The sequence below is a fragment of the Crocodylus porosus genome, unplaced genomic scaffold, assembly GCF_001723895.1.
Source record: "Crocodylus porosus isolate Cpor-Errol unplaced genomic scaffold, CroPor_comp1, whole genome shotgun sequence".
NCBI lineage: Eukaryota > Metazoa > Chordata > Crocodylia > Crocodylidae > Crocodylus > Crocodylus porosus.
The window spans coordinates 52,510,413-52,529,766 of NW_017728886.1; the positions used below are offsets into that span (position 1 = coordinate 52,510,413).

Genomic DNA, 19,354 nt, shown 5'->3' on the forward strand with positions numbered 1-19,354 from the left:
CCCCATCTCCCAGCGGGCTTAGTTTAAAGCCCGGTGGAGCAGGTCAGCCAGCCTGGCTGAGAAGAGCCTCCTCCCCAGCGGGGAGAGGTGGAGGCCATCTCTTCCCAGCAGCTTGCTGCCTCTCTGAATGTCCAAACATCCCTGCTTTGGCTTCTCCAGTAATTGCTGCTAAGGGCTTATTTTTTAATTGGCTTCTCTCTGCAGGTTTTTCTCAAGGTCACAGAGCATGAAGGGAAGGCAGGGGTGAGTAAAAAGGGGGTGTTTAGTTTACAGCCAAGACAAACAAGGTACTCAATATGTTCACTCTGAAGTATTTCATATGACTGAATACAACTCATCAGTAAAATGTGGTGACATGCAGACATAGGCCTTGAAAGCTGCCTTAGTAAAATACTTAGCACAAGTAATGCCATTTTGTCTTGACATAACTAACTAAATACCACTAAAAGCAGCACAAGTAGGTCACAGTTTAGAGTGACCTCTATAACCCAAGGTAGCAAAAAAGTTAAAAGAGGACGTGACAACAGTCCGCGACAGCAGAATACAAATAACAGCCTAAGTCTAACAGGAATAACTACTGTGAACAATAAAGACTTAAGGGGGAGGTAGGGAAGAGAACAACACAGGGGAAAAAAAACAACTATTCGAACCCCAGTGCAGTGATGGATGTCTGGCCAATTGAATTCACTGTATCTATTGGAAGGCTTGCATAGGAATATCTATATGGACTATTAAGGCTTACTTAAAAGTTAAGTGTTGCATTTAAAACCTCGCTTAAATATTAAACACATACGCAATGTCAATAAATTAGGATTTCAGACCAGAATAATCTGACCAATCATTTCATTTCCACTCACTCCACCCCTTAACTAAATTTAGGACAGCACAGACTTTTTCCAGGACACCATTTCAGTCTGCATGTATTTGCAATACACAGGATCTGAAAAAAAAAAAAAACTACTTGCCTTCTCATTTATATAGATATTCTGTATGTAGATCAAAATTAACAATGTGTGAGGACATGCACTTTTACTTTAAAAAATTCTAGCCCTATAGTTGTGATAATGATTTTTAATTTCCCTTTAGAAAGTTAACACAGGCATCAGGTTTTCTGAGCTTCAACACAATTTCTGCTTGTCTGTTGCTCCTTAATATTTTATCACATAACAGGCTACAACTTATAAAGCTGCTGTCCAAGCTGTTATCCTGCCTCTATTACCAAGCTAAAGCATCTCCCTGGAAAAATTATCAATAGGCAAAAAGCATAGGAGTGGAGATCTCTGTTTCCTCTCCCTTCTCTTATTCTCCTCTCTCTCTCTTTCCTCACAGCAGGGAAAAACTTTTCAGGCTTGAGGAGAATACCTTAAATAAAAGTACTAGCACTCTACACCTCACCAGCTAGCAGTCTTTTGTGGACTGGGCTCACCAGTAGGTTTAGCACAGCTAGTTGGTTCCTTTCTTTCAGGCTTGTCTTTCATATTTGCCTCAACCTAGTAGTGTGCATAGTAATGTTTAATGCCTTGGCAATTGCTACTACAGTATCTGCCCTTGGCTACTGGGTTCTTGGATGGGGTACTTACTCAGAGCTCCATGCCCCTGGGGTTCTGTCCTCGAGTTGGCATTCAATAGTCTGATAGGATGGTAAGCAGCTTTATCTTTATTAGGAACAGGATTCGGCAACACACGCACTCACACGTTGTGGGTAGAACAACAATAACCCACCACCAACAAACCACACCAACAGAGCATCAGAGGGAAAGACTGGAATGTTTCACTGCTGGCCCCTTAAAGGTACAATCCATATACCACATCCCCCTTCTTTACTCTGGGAGCTCCCTCTTCAGTACTTGAATGTTTGTCAGTAGCTACTTTAAATTAAAACATTTTGGGATTGTGAAGCCAGAGGTTGCTAGCACTTGGCTCACTGATGGGGTCTAGCCTTTACTGCTATCCCATTACACAGTCCTTGTACTTTACAGGCAACTTCACTACATGTCCACTACTAGTTTGCGTGGTGCCACTGGGTGTCCCTGTGGATGCTGGCAGCTGAACAAAGTCAAATCAGAGAAGCAAAAATGCTGTCACCTGGGCAGACCCTGAGCACTGGAGCCCTAAGGACATAGTTACGCCTGCTGCCCTGGATCCAGAAGGCATTGGGTGGGGAAGAGTCTTGAACCTTGAGGTGGATTATTAACTCTAAGATGTCCTTGAGCAGTGGAACTTCCAGAGGAAAAGGAGTGGATGTGAACCCAATTGAGACATATAACAATGGGTATGAGTGGGACATTGGAGTAGGGAATCTCATCATTGACCCAAATGCTGACTTGGAGAAGGATCAGTAGAAATTGCAGATGTCAGATTTCAAAGAGGTGGGGCTACCAGCGTGGTGGGGCCCAATGCTGTAGCCATGTTGCCAGATAACATCAAGTTTGTGACCCCAGTATCAGGCCCACAAGCCAAGGAGGGCAAGTTCAAATCTAAGAGTGCCAAGGACAGTGGCAAACCTGTCCCAGTGAGGGGACCAGTAGCAAGAAGGAGGTTCAGGGATGCTCTGGGGATGGCGCAAACTCTGGTAGCTTGGTGGCTGCCATCACGCCAAAGGGCTCAGAGATATCGGCCAAGGCATCTCGTAGAGTGGCCGGCTCCAAGAAGTAAAAGGAGGGCAGCTCATCTAAGAGCAAGAAGGAAAAAAGTGAGGGGGCGGGGGCTCCAATGGAGAAGGAGCCTAGTGTGCTCCAGCCTCTCACTCTGGCTGTGAGGGTGGGACGGTATGATGGGGGCCAGGCGGCAGAACCTGCTGCCGTTGAGCAGCTTGGGAGTATAGCTGTTGACACAGGAGCAGCACTCAATCCCTTGGGAGTTAAACCAGAGACCAGTGGGATGGTAAACAGCTTTATTTATATTAGGAACAGGGTTCAGCAATACACACACTCACAGCTTACGGGGAGAACAACAACAACCCACCACCACCAAACACACCCATGTTACACACATAGACTTTTTGCCTATTGCTTTTAATATTTTGCTTCTTAACACATATCAAAGACGATAAAAAGTCCTTTTTTAGATATGTGGGGAACCAGAGTAAAAGCAAGAATAACACTGGACCCCTGCTAAACCATATGGGACAGCTGACAGCTAGGAAAAAGCCAACCTGCTTAATAGGTATTTTGCATCAGTTTTTCACCAGCCCCAAGGGACAGCCCTGCTCAATACGGTATGGAATGACCAGGGTGAGGGAGAATTGTTACCCTACATCAATGTAAACCATGACACCTTCAAGTCAGCTGGCCCAGACCGGTTCCACCCCAAGGTACTTAAGGAGCTGGCACGCATCATAGCTCAGCCACTGGCATGGATCTTCAAGAACTCATAGCACTCAGGTGAAGTGCCCAAAGACTGGAAGAAGGCCAATATGGTGCCTATCTTCAAGAAAAGGAGGAGAGTAGATCTGGGGACCCACAGGCCTATCAGCCTGACATCTATCCCAGGGAAGATCTTGGAAAAAATTATCAAAGAGATCATTCTTGACAAACTGGCTGATGTCAACATCCTGAGGGATAGCCAGCACAGATTTGTTGAGAGTAGGTTTTGCCTGACCAATCTCGTCTCCTTCTATGACCGGGGGACATATCACCTAGACAAGGAAGAAGAGACTGACATTATATATCTTGATTTTTAAAAAGCCTTTGATATGGTGTCCCGTGATCCTCTCATGGAAAAACTGGCCAATCGCGGCCTTGGCTGTATCAGAGCCTGATGACTAGGGAATTGGCTCCAAGGTTGGACCCAGAGAGTGGCAGTCAATGGAAGTTCATCATCGTGGTGCACTGTGACCAGTGGGGTCCCCCAAGGCTCCGTCCTTAGGCTTATACTCTTTAACATCTTTATTAATGATGTGGACACTGGTGTCAGAAGCAGACTGGCCAAGTTTGCCAATGACACCAAACCTTGGAGTAAAGCGTCCACACCTAAGGACAGGATGGTGACCCAGGCTGACTTAGATAGGTTCAGAAAATGGGTGGATGAAAAGTTGATTGCGTTCAACACCGAAAAATGCAAGGTACTGCACCTTGGGGAAAAAAATCCCATAGCACGCTTATAGGCTCGGCAGTGCTATGCTTGCTATGCCAATGCAATGCTGCAGCTGGTAAAGCGAGCAAAACTCTGGCTTGCATCCATAGATGCTTCTCTAGCAAATCCCAGGATGCCATCCTCGTGCTGTACTCGGCTTCGGTGAGGCCACAGCTGGAGTACTGCATCTAATTCTGGGCTCCACAATCTTAAAAAGACATGGAGAAGCTTGAGAGAGTCCAGAGGAGAGCCTCTGATGCACATGATCAGAGGGCAGGATAATAGGCCATGGGACTCTTCAGCCTGGAAAAGCGCAGGCTTAGGGGGAACCCGGTGGCTGTCTGTAAGTACATCAAGGGTGTACATCAGGATCTGGGGGAACACCTGTTCACCAGAGCACCCCAAGTGATGACAAGGTCAAACAGTCACAAACTCCTCCAAGACCATTTGAGGCTGGACATAAGGAAGAACTTCTTTACTGTCCGAGCCCCCAAGGCCTGGAACAGACTGCCTCCAGAGGTAGTGCAAGCGCCTGCTCTGGACTCCGTTAAATGTCCAAATGTCTCTTATCTTGCTGGGATCCTTTTATCCCAGCTGACTTTCTACCCCTTAAGCAGGGAGCTGGACACAATGATCCCTCAAGGTCCCTTCCAGCCCTAATGTCTATGAAATCTTATGCATTTCTTGAGTTTTGCACCGCCTTAAGAAAATCCATTTTGTATTGTTCTGTAGCTTGACATAAGTGTTCGACCTTTGTATGCTGTATGTGTGAAAGAAGGGGTGAGAGTATGTCTGTGGAAAAGGAAAACATCAGCTGGTGACTGGCTGAAGAATGCAGACAGATAAAAGACCAAAACAAGAAGAATCAGCCCCAGAACAGCAAGAGAACAGCAGCCATCGACCTTCAAGGAAGAACACAGAGATAACACAGCAAAAGCCCAGAGGACTGGGTGAGTTGACAAGGCTATAAAAGATGGGGCAAGATATATCAATTTTGGGTCTTGTTCTGTATGTCATCCTGGAACATTGGTTTGTCTGACAAGATGGATAGGCAGGAGCCCGGCTGGCCACCGAGTTGATCTGAGTATTGATAAGACTGGTAATGTATACCAGTGCAGAACAGAAATTGGGGTATGAATGTGGTATGTATTTGTGTATTAAGCGCTTAATCAATAAACATGGCATCTTGCCTTATCCTCCCTTATAAGGTCTTGTTCGTGATTTGAGCAATTAACAATTTGTGTAACACCCACAGGTCATCGGAATGTTTCACTGCTGGCCCCTTGAAGGTAGATTCCATATACCACAACTACTGCTTTTTTTTTTTTTTGAAAGGTCAGTGGAAATAAAAAATATTAACTGGTATCTGCATATGGGGTATGGGCATGGAATGTGAAGGATAACAAGATCCGCCAATTTAAATTGTAGTGCAAACTAGGTTTGTTTGTTTTGTTTTATTTTTATAGACAAAGGTAACTGCATACCCCAAGGTAAGGGCCCAATTAACTGCTGAAAAAAGTCTGAATCATTTGGCATGATCAAAACATGATGCAACTAAATCATCAACTCATTCATAAGTTTCTTCACATAATACTTTAAATATGAAACAACAAAGCAAGATGGCTCAATGGTGTTATAACACTAATGTTGTTTAGGATCATAGGAAAGTAGGGAAATAGAGGACCTCATGAGGTCATCCAGTCCAGCCCCTGCTTAAGGCAAGATCAACCCTGATTAAACAAGCCCAGCCTATTTAACCTGCTTTTGAAAATTTCCAGCGATGGAGACTCCATAAAACATTCTAGGTAGCCTGTTCTAAGGCTTTTACACCTTCATAGAAAGAACATTCTTCCTAACATCCAACCTCAGTTTTCTTTGCTGCAATTTGAGACCACTGGGCCTAGACCCATTGCTACAACCACAAAGAAAAGGTTATCTTTATCCTCTTCTATCATACTTCAGGTATTTCAAAACTGGTAAGCCTCTCTGATGAAGGCTGAAATAAAATTAATACTCACCTACATATAATCTTCTAAGTCCATTAGAATTTAATAAGGATGAAACCCCGACAGTTATATAGAAATTGTTTTAAAGACTACAAAATTTAATAGAAAAATATGCTCGCTCTATAGGCTGTTTAAACCATGCTGTAGAATTCTGTAACACAAGATACAATTTGTCAAATTCTACTGACTTTCCATAAGGCTTTTTCAAAGTAAGTTATGCATTTTTTCTAGCACTCTTCTGACTGAATGAACACAACCATCTAATACATTTTGTTGGAGCCAATGGTCAAAAGATTCTTAAAAAACTGTGCCTAAAAAAAAACCCTTTTGATGCCCTGTGTGCCTGCCAGAAGCTGTCAACATGTGTCCCAACACACGCAATCAAATCAAGTGGAGAGTAAATGCCACTTAGCATAATTTTTTTAAAGCACAGCCTTTCCAGTATTTGTAGGTACATACAGCATAGGTTTGTGGAAAAGCAGTTTACTATTTTTTTTGCTGTGCTTTCTCAGAATACCATTTTCAAACTTTTTAAGTGAGTTAAATATACACATATTTTACAAATATTAGCTAAGAAAGTACTTACTGACAATTTACAAATACATTTTAAAATTTCTTTTGAGAAACTTGAGTCAAGGTAATGTGCAGCTAAAAAATTTCATCTTGCTTCAACAGAAGTTACATGCAAGTAAAAAGGGTGTTAAAAGAAAGAATGTTTAGCAGCCTTAATATTCAGTACTTAATATTTCACACATTTGGCATTTGGTACTGACGGACTACACAGATTGTTGGGTACAAAACAGTAAAATACACTAATGAATTTGGCTTGTTATATTTAGCCCCCAAATACTAAAAGAAAAAAAGAACACACACAAAGCCAATTCCCTCAGTGTTCAGATTATTTTTACATGTCCAAGAAAAAGTGCTGAGAAATCAGTAGTGGGGAGAGGAGAACTTTCTAGTCATACAAAAAGATGAAAAAGCTGGCCTGAGCTGAAAGAAAAACATTAATGCAAATCTTTCTGTATGAGAATTGAGGTGCTGTGCTACTTCTCCTTGTTTACATCTTTCCAGCTCCACTGCAAGGAACAGGTTTACTTTGGAAATCAAAAAAGGAAAATGTTCACCCATTAAACAGCATCTAAAAACAATACTGACCAATTTTGCTATCCTCAACATATTCTGAGTTTTGCGTTTTATAAATGTGAAAAAATTTAAATGTCCTCTTGTAAATGAAAAGACCAGTGGCTTAACAGAATGTTTTTATAACAAGACAGTCAGGTGCTATTTGTTAAATGGTATGATTTTTTAATGAAAATTTAAATTGAGGAGAATCCCACCATAGTAGCCATTATGTGAGAGAACATCCAATGCTGAGTTTAATTAAAGACTGCTGAAAGAAATTTCTATCCCCCAGCTATACCATCTGTAGGGAATTTTAGGAATCGGAAGTTTAAGGAACTTAAATAGTTCCCAGTAATTAATATGAGACAATGATTTGTTTAGCTAACTCTTCTGTCATTTAAAACATACTTTCAGCCCACTTTCTGTTTTATGTTTCTTGTATTTCTGAAAAATAATGTGGAAGTTCCATAAATCCAAATTATTGATTTGTAACAAGATAAAATTCCATACAAAAACTTTTATGCAACCCTGTTTTTGCCTGTATACCAGGTCTTTTGGTTGTTAAGTCATTTTGAGAGAACTTTTTTATGTATCAAAAATATATGCTGTGCATAAGTAATGTTTCTTCATTACATTATTAAAGGCCATATTGAAACTATTTAGGCCAGGAATACTTGGAATGCACTGTAAAGATTTGTTTGACAGACAAACCCCTTCTTGCAATATAAAAACATGTGTATTGCTACACATGGGGCACGTCTACATGAGATGCTTAACTTTGCATTAGCACAGTTTACTGCACAGTAAGCATGTAAGTTTATTCATGCACATGCTTACTACACATTAAACCTCCCTAATCCTAAGTAAATTTGCTACCTGCAAATGCAAGTAGCAAACTTACTCGAGATTAGTAATGGTGCAGTAGTGCTCATGTTGACGTTTGACCAGGGGCAAAATCTGATCTTGGTCAGCCGTCCACAATGGGGTGGGCAATGGGGCTGGCAATGGGGTGGGAGATAGCTCCTTGACTCTGGGAGCTACCTGGGAGCAGGGAGCTCCAAGACCCCTGCTCTGAGAATACAATAGGGAGCATGGGGCTGGGAGACCCTTATCCCCCAGCACTGGCTCCACAACTACAAGGCCAGTGCTGGGAGATACTTATCTCCCAGCCTGAGCTCCGTGGTCGTGGGGCTTGGTCTGGGAGATAAGGGTTTCCCAGCTCAAGCTCTGTGATTGTGGAGCTCTGGCTGGGAGGTAAGGAACTGCTAGCACAAGACCCATGGTCACAGAGATGGCACTGGGAGATAAGGGTCTCTTAGCACTGGCCCCATGACCACAAACCTCAGGTTGGGAGACTCTTATCTCTCAGCACCAGCCAGGCAGTCATGGAACCAGTGCTGGGAGCTTCCTGCTGACGGGACAGGGGAGCCTGTTCCCCACCCAGCTCTGCAAGCACAGAACTGGGGGTGGGAAACAGACTGGTGAGCTTGTTCCCTGCTCAGCTTCACAGTCACAGAGTTGGGAGGGGAACAAACCCCCCAGCCAGTTCCTCCCACCCCAGTTCTATGCTTATTGCTTATGGAGCCCCCCACTCTGTTCCTCCTCATCTCTGTGCTTATGGAGCTAAGTGGGGAACAAGCTGTCCAGACTCTGCCCCACATGCAGGGCAGGGGCTGGGAACTGTCCTAGTCAGTAACAGGTCCCAGCCCTATGCCTCAATTGGGTGATCAAGGCACACAGCTTGGAAAGAGCTGCAGAGGTAGGATACGTCCTAGCCCCCTGCTCCTATCTGCTGGTGCAGCAGCTAGCAGCAAGACTGGCTGCTAGTTGCCCCACCGGCAGATCAGGGCAGAAGGCTGGGATCTGTCCCTCCCCTGTAGCTCTTTCCAAGTCCCCTGCCCCTGATTGGGGAGAAAGGGTCAGGAGCTCCATGCTTCCGAGGCAGGGGGACATTGTCCTCACCCTAGCAACAGGAAGTCCCTCAGGGCCAAGAGACAGCTGTCTCCTGGCCTGGTGCTCCCTGCCAGGCCCTGGGCCAGCACCCGGAGCAAGCCTGGAGCTCCCCCACAGTGGCAGCAGGGGCCCATTACAGGGCTGCAGGACACTTGGTGCAAAGAACAGCAAATCTGCTCCCTAATCCCTGCATGTATAGATGCCTACCCAAAACCACTTACTACAGAGTACAGTTAGGCTGAAGTAAATGAATGTGTAGACATAACCATACAGTATTTAATTTACCTTACTCTTCTGATACGATATTAACAGTTCTGTGTTTAGGAATCTGGCATTGGTGGCAAGTACAGAGAAAATTGGGAGATTGGGTTATCAAAGCCAGTGGTGTGCCTCAGGGCAATATTAGGATCCATGGATTTTGAAGAAAAATTTTGATGGAACTTTCCCCAGTGATTTCTTCTAAGGTATTTAGGTATCATGCAACATTAACATGAATGAAGTAATGGAATATTTTATAACAGCTATGATAAGCCTTTAGTCCAGGGGCAGGCAAAGTCCACCAAGCAGGCCAGATCAGGCCCACAGTGGAGTCCATTTTTCAGCAGCCACTGCTGGCGTCATTGCAACCAGTTGCCACGAAGACCCCTGGAGCAGTGGGGTTGTGAGTGTGTGGGGCCATGGTTTCCATGGAGATGGGCCCGAGCAGTGCTGATAGGGCACACAGCTGGACATGGAGCTGCTCCAGGGCCGGGGGGGGATCCTGTGGTCGTGAGAGTGTGGGCTAGGGCCAAGGCACAGCTGCAATCTGCTATCCACATACCCTGGGCAGAGGTATGCAGGCAGTGGATTGTGGTTCTGCTCCAGCTCCAGACCACGCTGTCACCACCACAAAATCTCAGCCCTGGCCCCAGAGCAACTCCCCACCCAAACATACATCCTGCTAGCACTCTCCAGTTGGTCTCCATGGAAACCCTGGCCCTGTGCTGTTATGGCCCCACCACTCCTGGGATCTATGGAAACAAGCCACAGCAACATGGGCAGGGGCTGCTGGAAATGGAATCTGGTCACTGGCCAGATCCACCATTTTGCATTATACATTTGCAAAAAGAAACAATTTAATACACACACCTTCCAACAGAATGCAGGAACTCTTTTCATATCTGATGCAAAAGTACAGTGTTATCTTTTGATTATTTGTTCTATACATGTCCACCAATCATAGTTCTCCCAGGGTTTTGTGTGTGCAGGAAATGATTAAATTGATTCTTGGAGGAATAATGCAAACAATATTCTTGTTTCACAGAAAAAGTACTTGTTACCACATTTCTAAAAAGTTTGCTAAATCTTCTATGAAAGTCCATCAATATTGGTTGAGGGAGTAAGGAGGTCTGGATTTCATCTAATGTTCATTAAGCTGAAGAAGCCAGTGTAAGCTTGAGCATAGAACACATGTGGAGTTCCTCAAAAATATACTCAAGCATAGAAAGGCCAACTTCAAATGAAGAGCTAAATTCTCAGTTGGGTACAGTCAGTATTCAGAGTCGTTCAATGCATGCATAGAGCAAGATGGCTCAATTGTGGATGTAATACTTTAGAAATAAAAAAAACCTAATTAATCATCATAGCAACACCTTGGATATTGCCAACAGAGTTTTTTTTAATGACAATCTGCAAGCTTTTTACTGACAAAACGTTTTACTGACATATGTTTTTAGTAATATCATGTTTTTTATAATATATATGTAACCCTTCTACTAGAGCCTGGATAGCAGTAACAAGGGCTGTGTTTAAATGTAGGAGTTTATACCAACCATAGTAAAAGTTTGGTTCTCAGTAAAAAGTTTGCAGATTGTCAGTAAAAAAAACAAACAAACAAAAAAAACTATCTTGGGTTGTCAACCCTGCTAAACTACAGCAAAGGTTTTCACTATGCTGCGCATACCTCAGGGATCCCCTACTCACCCCCATACCCTGATACTCCTGACATCATTCCAAACTATGCTTCCCCCACCCCAGTTCACCCCCTAGTTCATCCTGGCAAAGACCCCAACCTGCTGCCTCTCCCCACTCTCAGGCCCGCAACTCCATCTCAGCCACACCACCCTCTCCCTGTCCTGTCTATACATTCCCTCATATCTTTATGGAAGCTGAAGTATCACCAGCATGAATGGAGCATAATAAAACAGAAAGAAATATAAACTGTAATCAGGACTAGAAAGACTGAAACCTTAGAGAAGAGAAAGTAAATTTTCTTTCAACTAATCTGCCTTTTGTCAGCCTCAACTTAATTACTGGCTGCATTCAGCGTGGACTGCTGGATGCAGACTCATCATCAACTCATTTCCAGTTCAGCTTTTGAAAAGTCTGTTCAGATACAAGATTTTCTCACCTGAAATATTTTGTAAAATGCTAAAAACATTTTATTAAATGTTTATTACATTAAGCTTTTAGGAATTATCATACCAAAATGAGAACAACTGGATACAAGGTAGAAATATTTGCATTTTCAAGGATATCCACCAGTTGTTGTGTTTCTTGAAAGGCAGATTTGTTAACCTAAGTGAAAACAAATATCTAAAGTTACCAAAAGAAAATAAAACAATTATTCATTCACTACAATGTAGTATTTTTTTTATCTTACGAAAAAGGATGCAGTGTGTTCTGTTGAATACTACTTCTTTCTTTTTTGTTACACAAACACAAAATCAGAATCTAAACATATGGTATATATTGTTCAGTGTAAGCCTCCCTGATCCCACAAAGATTCCTAGCTGGATATCTGATGTAATGGATTTGTTAGAACTAGCAAGTGGCAGGTAAGACATGCCAGGTTTGATGCCTTATGAATGCCAAGTTTGATTCAGCCAAGCTCATCTCTCTATATATGAAACCATTGTAGTCCATTGTAATGGACTACAATCTCTGGGAGAAGATGTGTCAAATGGATTTTCAAGAACTCAAGAACCAGGTACTTGTGAACAGAGTGCATGTAAGGATGGGCAAGAGGAGGGCTGACATGCAATTATCAATGTGTGAGAAGTCTAGAAATGGAAATGCCATGAGGTAACCTGTTCAAAGAACTGTTAATTATTCAAATACTTTATTACCATTTACCACAAAAAAAAAATCAATGGCAAACCTTAAAGTAATATATTCTTGCATAATACTTACACGTATACAAATAAAATTGAAGCATTGTCCTAAAATGATGTTCTGCATATAATTATCATCTTTGTATAGAGATACTGATATACGTCTAACCTGCTAAAAAAGCATATGGGTATTACATTACTATACATATTCAGAATGGTGTTATTTTCCATGTTCAAAAGCCTCCAAAGCTGTTGTATATATGTTCAAACTACTGGCTTAAAAATAGCAATTAACATTCTAAACACAAGAATCAAAACACTCCCTGCCACTTAAATGAGACAACAGAACAATGTTTGACTATACAGCTACAAAACATGTAGAAGATGAAGAAAACCTGGACCAGGGTTGCCAAATGTCTGAAAATTTATGAACAGTCAGTAAAAAGTCAATCAGAAAATGCTTCTCCATGGAGCAGGGGCAGGCAAAATAGGGCCCATGGGCTGGATTCAGCCTGCCAGGCCATTCTATCTGACCACAGGGCCCCTAAAAAATTTAGAAAATTAGTATTTATCTGGTCCTGGCTGCCTGCCAAAGATGACAAGAGCCAGGGGCAGTAGAACCCAGGGGAAACCAGCAGTAAGACTGAGCAGCCTAGTTCTGCCCCACCCTGGCCATTTTCCTGTATTCCTACCCCTGTGCTGCTCCGGCACCATGTGGCTCTCGGCTGCATTGCTGGACTGTGGGAGCAGGGGGACATGCCGGTGCACGTGCGTGCGTGCGTGTGTAAGGTGAGTCCCACATGCCAACCACACCATACACATGTACCCCCCCTTCACACTGCCATACACGTGGACCCCCACATCCATATCCCTCATACACCCCAGCCACCCTTCCCCCCACATCCCCCACAAACCCCATACACACACACACCTGTCACCCCACACCCATGCCCCCAACTTATTCCACCCCCACAGATATCCACACCCTCCCCCAGACCCACAGTCCCCCACAATATACAAGAGCAAGACTTCATTTTAAGTTATTATATACAATCACCTCTATGTGCGCCATACAAATGCATCTAAGCAAGGACAAAAATATTTTTGAAATCAAATTAGTGAATGTTTTAGATGTTTGCTTTTTAGAATATAAGTTGGTATTTTTCTGCTTCTGAGATGGCAAAACTCCTTGCTGAAAGGAGTACTTCTAGGGGCAAGGGGAGGGACTTCTGGTGGCAAAAGTCAGGGGTTAGGGGGCAGGACTTCCAATCACAAGATGGCAACTAGGGGGCAGGGCACCTGTCAAGGGGCAGGGCTACCCAATGTGGCCCTCAAAGGCTTGCCAAAACTCAGTAATTGGCTCTCCACCTGAAATAACTGCCTGGCCCTGCTATAGAGCCTATTACAAAAAAGTTGAATCATCTGTAAAAACCTCTAAGCAGCAGACCTGATTGAAGCCTTGTGTTGAAGGACAGACAGAGCACAGCAGTACAACACAGTGAGTGAGTGGGAGCACAGCTCGCTGCCAGGACCCTTCTCTTGAGGGCTATAGACTTCTCCCCAACTAGGCATGTATCACTGCTGCTAAGTCCTGTCAGCCACCTATGATATTGCTAGGTTGCAGGTATTCTTTGTCAATCTATGCTATGACAGGGGGAGCAGGGTCATAAGGGTAAGGCTTGGGGTGAGGAGGCATTGGGGGGGAGCATGGTACAGGGTGCAGCTGGGGGGAGCAGTGTGTGGGAGCGATTACAGGACCCCACGAAAGTAGCACAATGTAAACCCGCTGTTGCAGTCATAATTTTTTTTTCTACTACAAACATCCTACTGAACATTTTTTTTACTATGGTTGGAATTAAACACCTAAATTTGAACCCAACCCTTCTAACGGGCCTGACAGCAGAGTAGGGACTAACAGAAAAGTTATATTTACATTACATAAAACATATGGTAGTGGTAACCCTCAAGGAGCAAGCATGAGAGCTACAGGATGAAGCAGCAAGGCTCTGAAGCATCCTCCACCATAGGGACTTCATCAATTCAATGCTGGAGGAGACCTCAAGGACTGCAGAGAAAGGACTGCCTCAGGCTGCAATGGAGAAGGAAGAGGACATGTCAGAAGGTGGAAGCTAGAAGATTGTGACACTTTCCATTGGTGGAAGAGGTCAGGTCAGGCATCTCTGAGTTTGGAAGGATCAACTTGATTTTGCTCTATGAAGAAATGACAGGCTGTCTGTATGGCGGGGAGCAGTGGACATGATATACCTTGAACTTAGCAAGGCTTTTTATATGCTCTCTCATGACATTCTTGCAAGCAAACTAAGGAAGTAGGGTTTGGATGAATGGACTATAAGGTAGGGAGAAAACTGGCTAGATCATAGGGCTCAATGAGTAGTAATCAATGGCTTGATGTCTAGTTGGCAGACAGTATCCAGTGGAGTGCCCCAGGGGTCAGTCCTGAGGCCAGTTTTGTTCAATGTCTTCATCAGCTCAGTGGAAGATGGGAAGAAAGACACCTTCAGCAATTTTGTGGATGACATCAAAGCATGGGAGAGTAGTAGATACACTGGAGGGTAGGGCTAGAATTCAGAGACCTAGACAAATAAGAGGATTGAACTAAAAGAAATCTCAGGAAGTTCAATAAGAAGAAGTGAAAGTCTTGCACTTAGAACAGAATAGTCCCATGCACTGGTACAGATTTAGGACACCCTGGCTAAGCAACAGCTCTGCAGAAAAGGATGTGGGGGTTACAGTGGACAAGTTAAATATTAGCCAACAGTGTGCCTTTGTTGCAAGGAAGGCTATCAGCATACTGAGCTGCATTGCTAAGAGCACTTCCAACAGATCAAGGGAAGTGATTATTCCCCTCTATTTAGCACTGGTGAGGTCACATCTGGAGCCCAGTGTTTAGCTTTGGGCCTACCATTGCAGCTGGGATGTGACCAAATTGGACAGACTCCAGTGGAGTGCAATGAAAATGGTTGGGGGCTACAAGTCATGTATCAGGGGGGTGGGAAATGTTCACTTACATTAAATGTTATTTGGAGTAAATAAAAGACCATCAGGAAAAAAACCATCCATGATGATTTTATTTTCTTTGGAAATTATTCTGATAATCTTATTGTTTATTTCAGGTCGGAATACACTACTGTGCATCAATACAAAAAATACAGATAATTCTCTGCTGTCCTCTCCAAAACGTCATTTCCATGCAGAAGTCTAATAAAATCTTGAAGACCACCTTTTAAAAAAGAATTGTATACTGTCTCCTTAAAATATATGCTCATTTTTTCCTGTGAATATTTAACATACTTACTTCTCTTTAAGAAGACTAGATTTGCAAAGTCAACTAAGGAGTCTGGACATACAAAATTTCAAGAATATTTCACCTTTCGCTTGAGTTTTCCAAGAATCGCAGAAGCCTAACACCTCTTAGGATTTATACACATAAGCCACAATATTGTCCTAAATACAGAATGGGTATGGTGGGAATTTCAAAATAAAAGTAACACTATTTGCCTCAAAATTTTAGTGATCTTTATATTTTTTATGCATTTTAATCAACTTTGTGTACCAACACACTGTTTTGTGTGAATAAGTATATTAAGACTTGATTTTACTTGCTTTTATTATCTAGCAAATCAGGGCATGTTCTGTCCAGGCAAGCCTAGTCTCATAGGCCCCCTCTACATGTTAGAGATATGGCACAATTAACAGGTTAATTGCGTAATTACCTTAAAACAAGCTCTATGTGCAAAGTAACTATCACACAATAAAAAGCTTCAGCCAGCTATAACATTAGGCCTTAAAAATGTGTACTAATTTTATAGCTGTTGCTATCGAGCTATAATTTGCACATGTAGCAAGGTCTCCCCTGAGGCCAGGAGCCTCATCAGCTGACAGGGGTCCCAGGCACAAGGGCGTACCACACCCAGTATGAAACCCCTGAAAACTCTGGACCAAGGCAGCTGCTGATCCCCAGGGCTCAGGGGTTTGTGAATCCCTCAGGCCCTGGAGATCATGGCTGCCATAATCTCTAGGGCTCAGAGGTGCATAAAACCACTGAGCCCTAGGAAGCAAGGCAGCCACGATCCCTAGGGCTTGGGGGTACACAAAACCCCTGAGCCCTAAGGATCACGGCAGCCACAGTCCCCAGATTCCAGGGGTCTTATGCATCCCTCCACTGAGAGGCTCCCAACCACAGGAGCTTTCTTCTTGCTGGTCAGGGGGAGCCCGGGATCAGGCCAATGATAAGGTGTGATGAGATCTAATACAAGATCCTGCAATCAAACTTCTTGCCATACACATATGGCATGACAGGAGGTGCAACTGGGTTGATTGCACATAAGATCCCATTACACATTTACCTGCACATGTAGAGGGGGCCATATTCTATAAATGGTAGAGACATGAGCTGATAGCCAAGCTATTAAATTCATTTGCAGTGGTACAAAGTGTTTTCCTCAACCGTTTCAACTGTCCCTGCTGGCTCTCCCTCCCTCCCACTTGGAAGGGAGGCAGGGAGGACAAGAGAGTGGAGCCCTACAGAATGCTGAGAAATGAAGAGGAATCAGTGGTACCAGAGACAGATCCAGTGCGGGGGTCACTGGTATACTTGGCACCCCACTTTGATTCTTGTTCCACCCAAAGTTTAAAACCAACTAGTCAAGCAGTGCTGAGGGAGCCAATTGATTCACTGATGATTATAATTAGAGACCTACTTAATACATAGTTTTGTGGAAACTGCAAAAATTGGAGGTATCCACAATTGCTGAAAAATATTCCATTGGCCATGATTTCCCACAAAATGAACCCCAAAATAGCCAACTAACTAACAAACTAGTGTATTTTTCATGTAAAATGCTGTTTAGAATCTCTGAATCTTTAATATGATATTTAGACAATGCAACAATCCCTGAACCCATGCTCACATGCTTGAGACTTACTGACTGTCTGTGGCAAAGGTGGGGCCCCTCCACCAATCTGCAGTGATGGCAGGGCCTCTCCACCCATCTAGAGAAGGGCAGAACTGCCAGTAAATGCCCAAGAAAAATCAGCCCTTTGTGTCGCAAGTAAGCCACAAAAATGGCTCCCGCTTGCTAATAGTAGGCCCCTAATTATAATGTACCTGATGCCTTCTAAATTCTTCATTCCATGGGTATTAATGATCCTCTTTTTCAATGGTTTTGATGTTCTACCAATCAAGTTATTCTTTTTTCTGTATTTCTGTTTGTGTTAACTGCTCCTGAAAATGAAACTCCTATTTCACAGTCCCGCAAATTGTTTTTGAACTCGTTCCAATAAAGTTGTGTGTTTTTTATTTAATCTTAAACTGAATAATACAGCCATAGGTCCCTAGCATATTATTAAAGCTTCCAATTTATTTTTAACTGGTGAAGAATGTGTATTGTGTTACATGTGATGATGCACCTCACCATTTTGCACCCCCTTTTCAAAATTCTAAATCTGCCCAAGCGTAACACTACAGCTGTCTACCCATTACATGTGGTACTACAAAGACGTTCCTGTTTCTACTATCTTTGTGGAGTTACAGATACTTTGAACATGTGCAAATTAGCCTTTTGTAGCACCCTAAGAGGATACAAGTGTAATGTGTGTCCTGAGCCTACAACACGCATTTGTCTTTGTGTAAATTAAGCTTACACTTAAAGCTTATTCTGGGGTCCCTTAAAAATGCAAAAATCTCATTGCCTTCCATAAGCCGAGCCTTCATGTGAAATACAGAGCTTTAACCCTATTTTAGCAAAATGATTAAATATGTGATTTCAGTGGAATTACTCATGTACTTGAAGTTGGCCACATACTGAATTGCTCTGCTGCATCACAACAAGGGTTCTCAGCACCTTACATGTCTTAGTCTTTAGTTTATATTGTGGGCCAGATCCTCAGCTAGTACAAATAAACACGGCTCAGAGAAATCCAGTTTAGATGAGGTAAATATTTGGTCTCCAATGCCTTGTTAGGACTGCCCTACTAAGTCTTTATGCATTCCCCTTATATCATAATGCAAACTACATCATGGAATTTCAATTGCACGCTCAGAAGAAAAAGGCGTATCTAATATATTGCAACATAAGGGTAATTATTTGGCAATTTAAACATGAAAATCCTAAATAAGCAAATGACATAAATGTGCTTATAAAATGACTCTACAGTGTTGTTTTATGGTGTCATTTGTTTTCATTCTGCTAAAAAAGTTGAATAAATCTACCAACTGGAACATCCATTCTGCAAGTAATTTACAAAGTAGATCATTTTAAACAAGCAATCTAGTTATCATCCAATATTTTCCTTAAAGAAAGAGTAAATGACTATTATAGCAAACCCAAAAGAAATTAAATTGTTATATATTCATATATATATAAACACACACACACACAAATATATACACACATATAACATATATACATATATTTTAATACTGAATTCTTGTCAGTGTATTTGATAAAATATAGCACTTTAAAATATGTGGGAATGACCATCTGAACACTCCACGAGTGTTCTAGAGAAGACAATGTGTTGTTCCAGAATGCTGTGGCACTGGGAATGACTGCAACAGGCATGTTAAACTTTGTATTTCTCATACAATCCACCATCCCAAATCTACCTTTCTAGACCTTTTCGAACAGTTGCAGCATCTAGTATGCCTTGCACGCTATTTTACAATCTGCAACTCAGATTTTTATCACTGCTTCCATTCTATTTCATCCCACGGTTCTTGCACAATACTCTCTATACTTCTGAAGAAATACTGAACATTCAAAATATATGAAACCAAGACACACTGTAAAAGAATATGGCAGAATTTCAATCTTTCTTTAATTCTGGTTTAAAGTGGCAGAGACAACTTTTAAGCAATAACATGACAATTAGTAGGCTGGTTCTTGGCAGTCTCAAAAGATTTAGCTATCCAAACTAGCAGCCTTTTCAGCCATTATTTCCACATATCTTTTATAAACCATCTTCCCAATTGTGAGGGGGCCAGGACCCCGCGGGGCCCTGCCCGAGAGAAGAACCCCGGAGTTCCGCCGCGTTTCCGGGTCAGGACCCGGAAGCCCGGCCGGGAACTTAAAGTTTCCCGGA

General features: G+C 42.7%; 1 protein-coding gene across 2 annotated transcripts in view; it reads right to left on the reverse strand.

Moving 5' to 3' along the window:
• Positions 1–19,354, reverse strand: part of ISPD (isoprenoid synthase domain containing) — a 233,898-nt gene that overhangs the window by 91,292 nt on the left and 123,252 nt on the right. Inside the window, exons 7-8 of one of the 2 annotated variants that reach the window (XM_019534084.1) lie at positions 12,330–12,419; positions 11,622–11,714 (exon numbers count right to left, since the gene is read on the reverse strand). In XM_019534084.1, the coding sequence (XP_019389629.1) occupies positions 11,622–11,714; positions 12,330–12,419 (183 nt within the window). Of the gene's footprint in view, positions 1–11,621; positions 11,715–12,329; positions 12,423–19,354 lie in introns of both variants that reach the window. The other variant, XM_019534074.1, reaches the window with a different exon arrangement.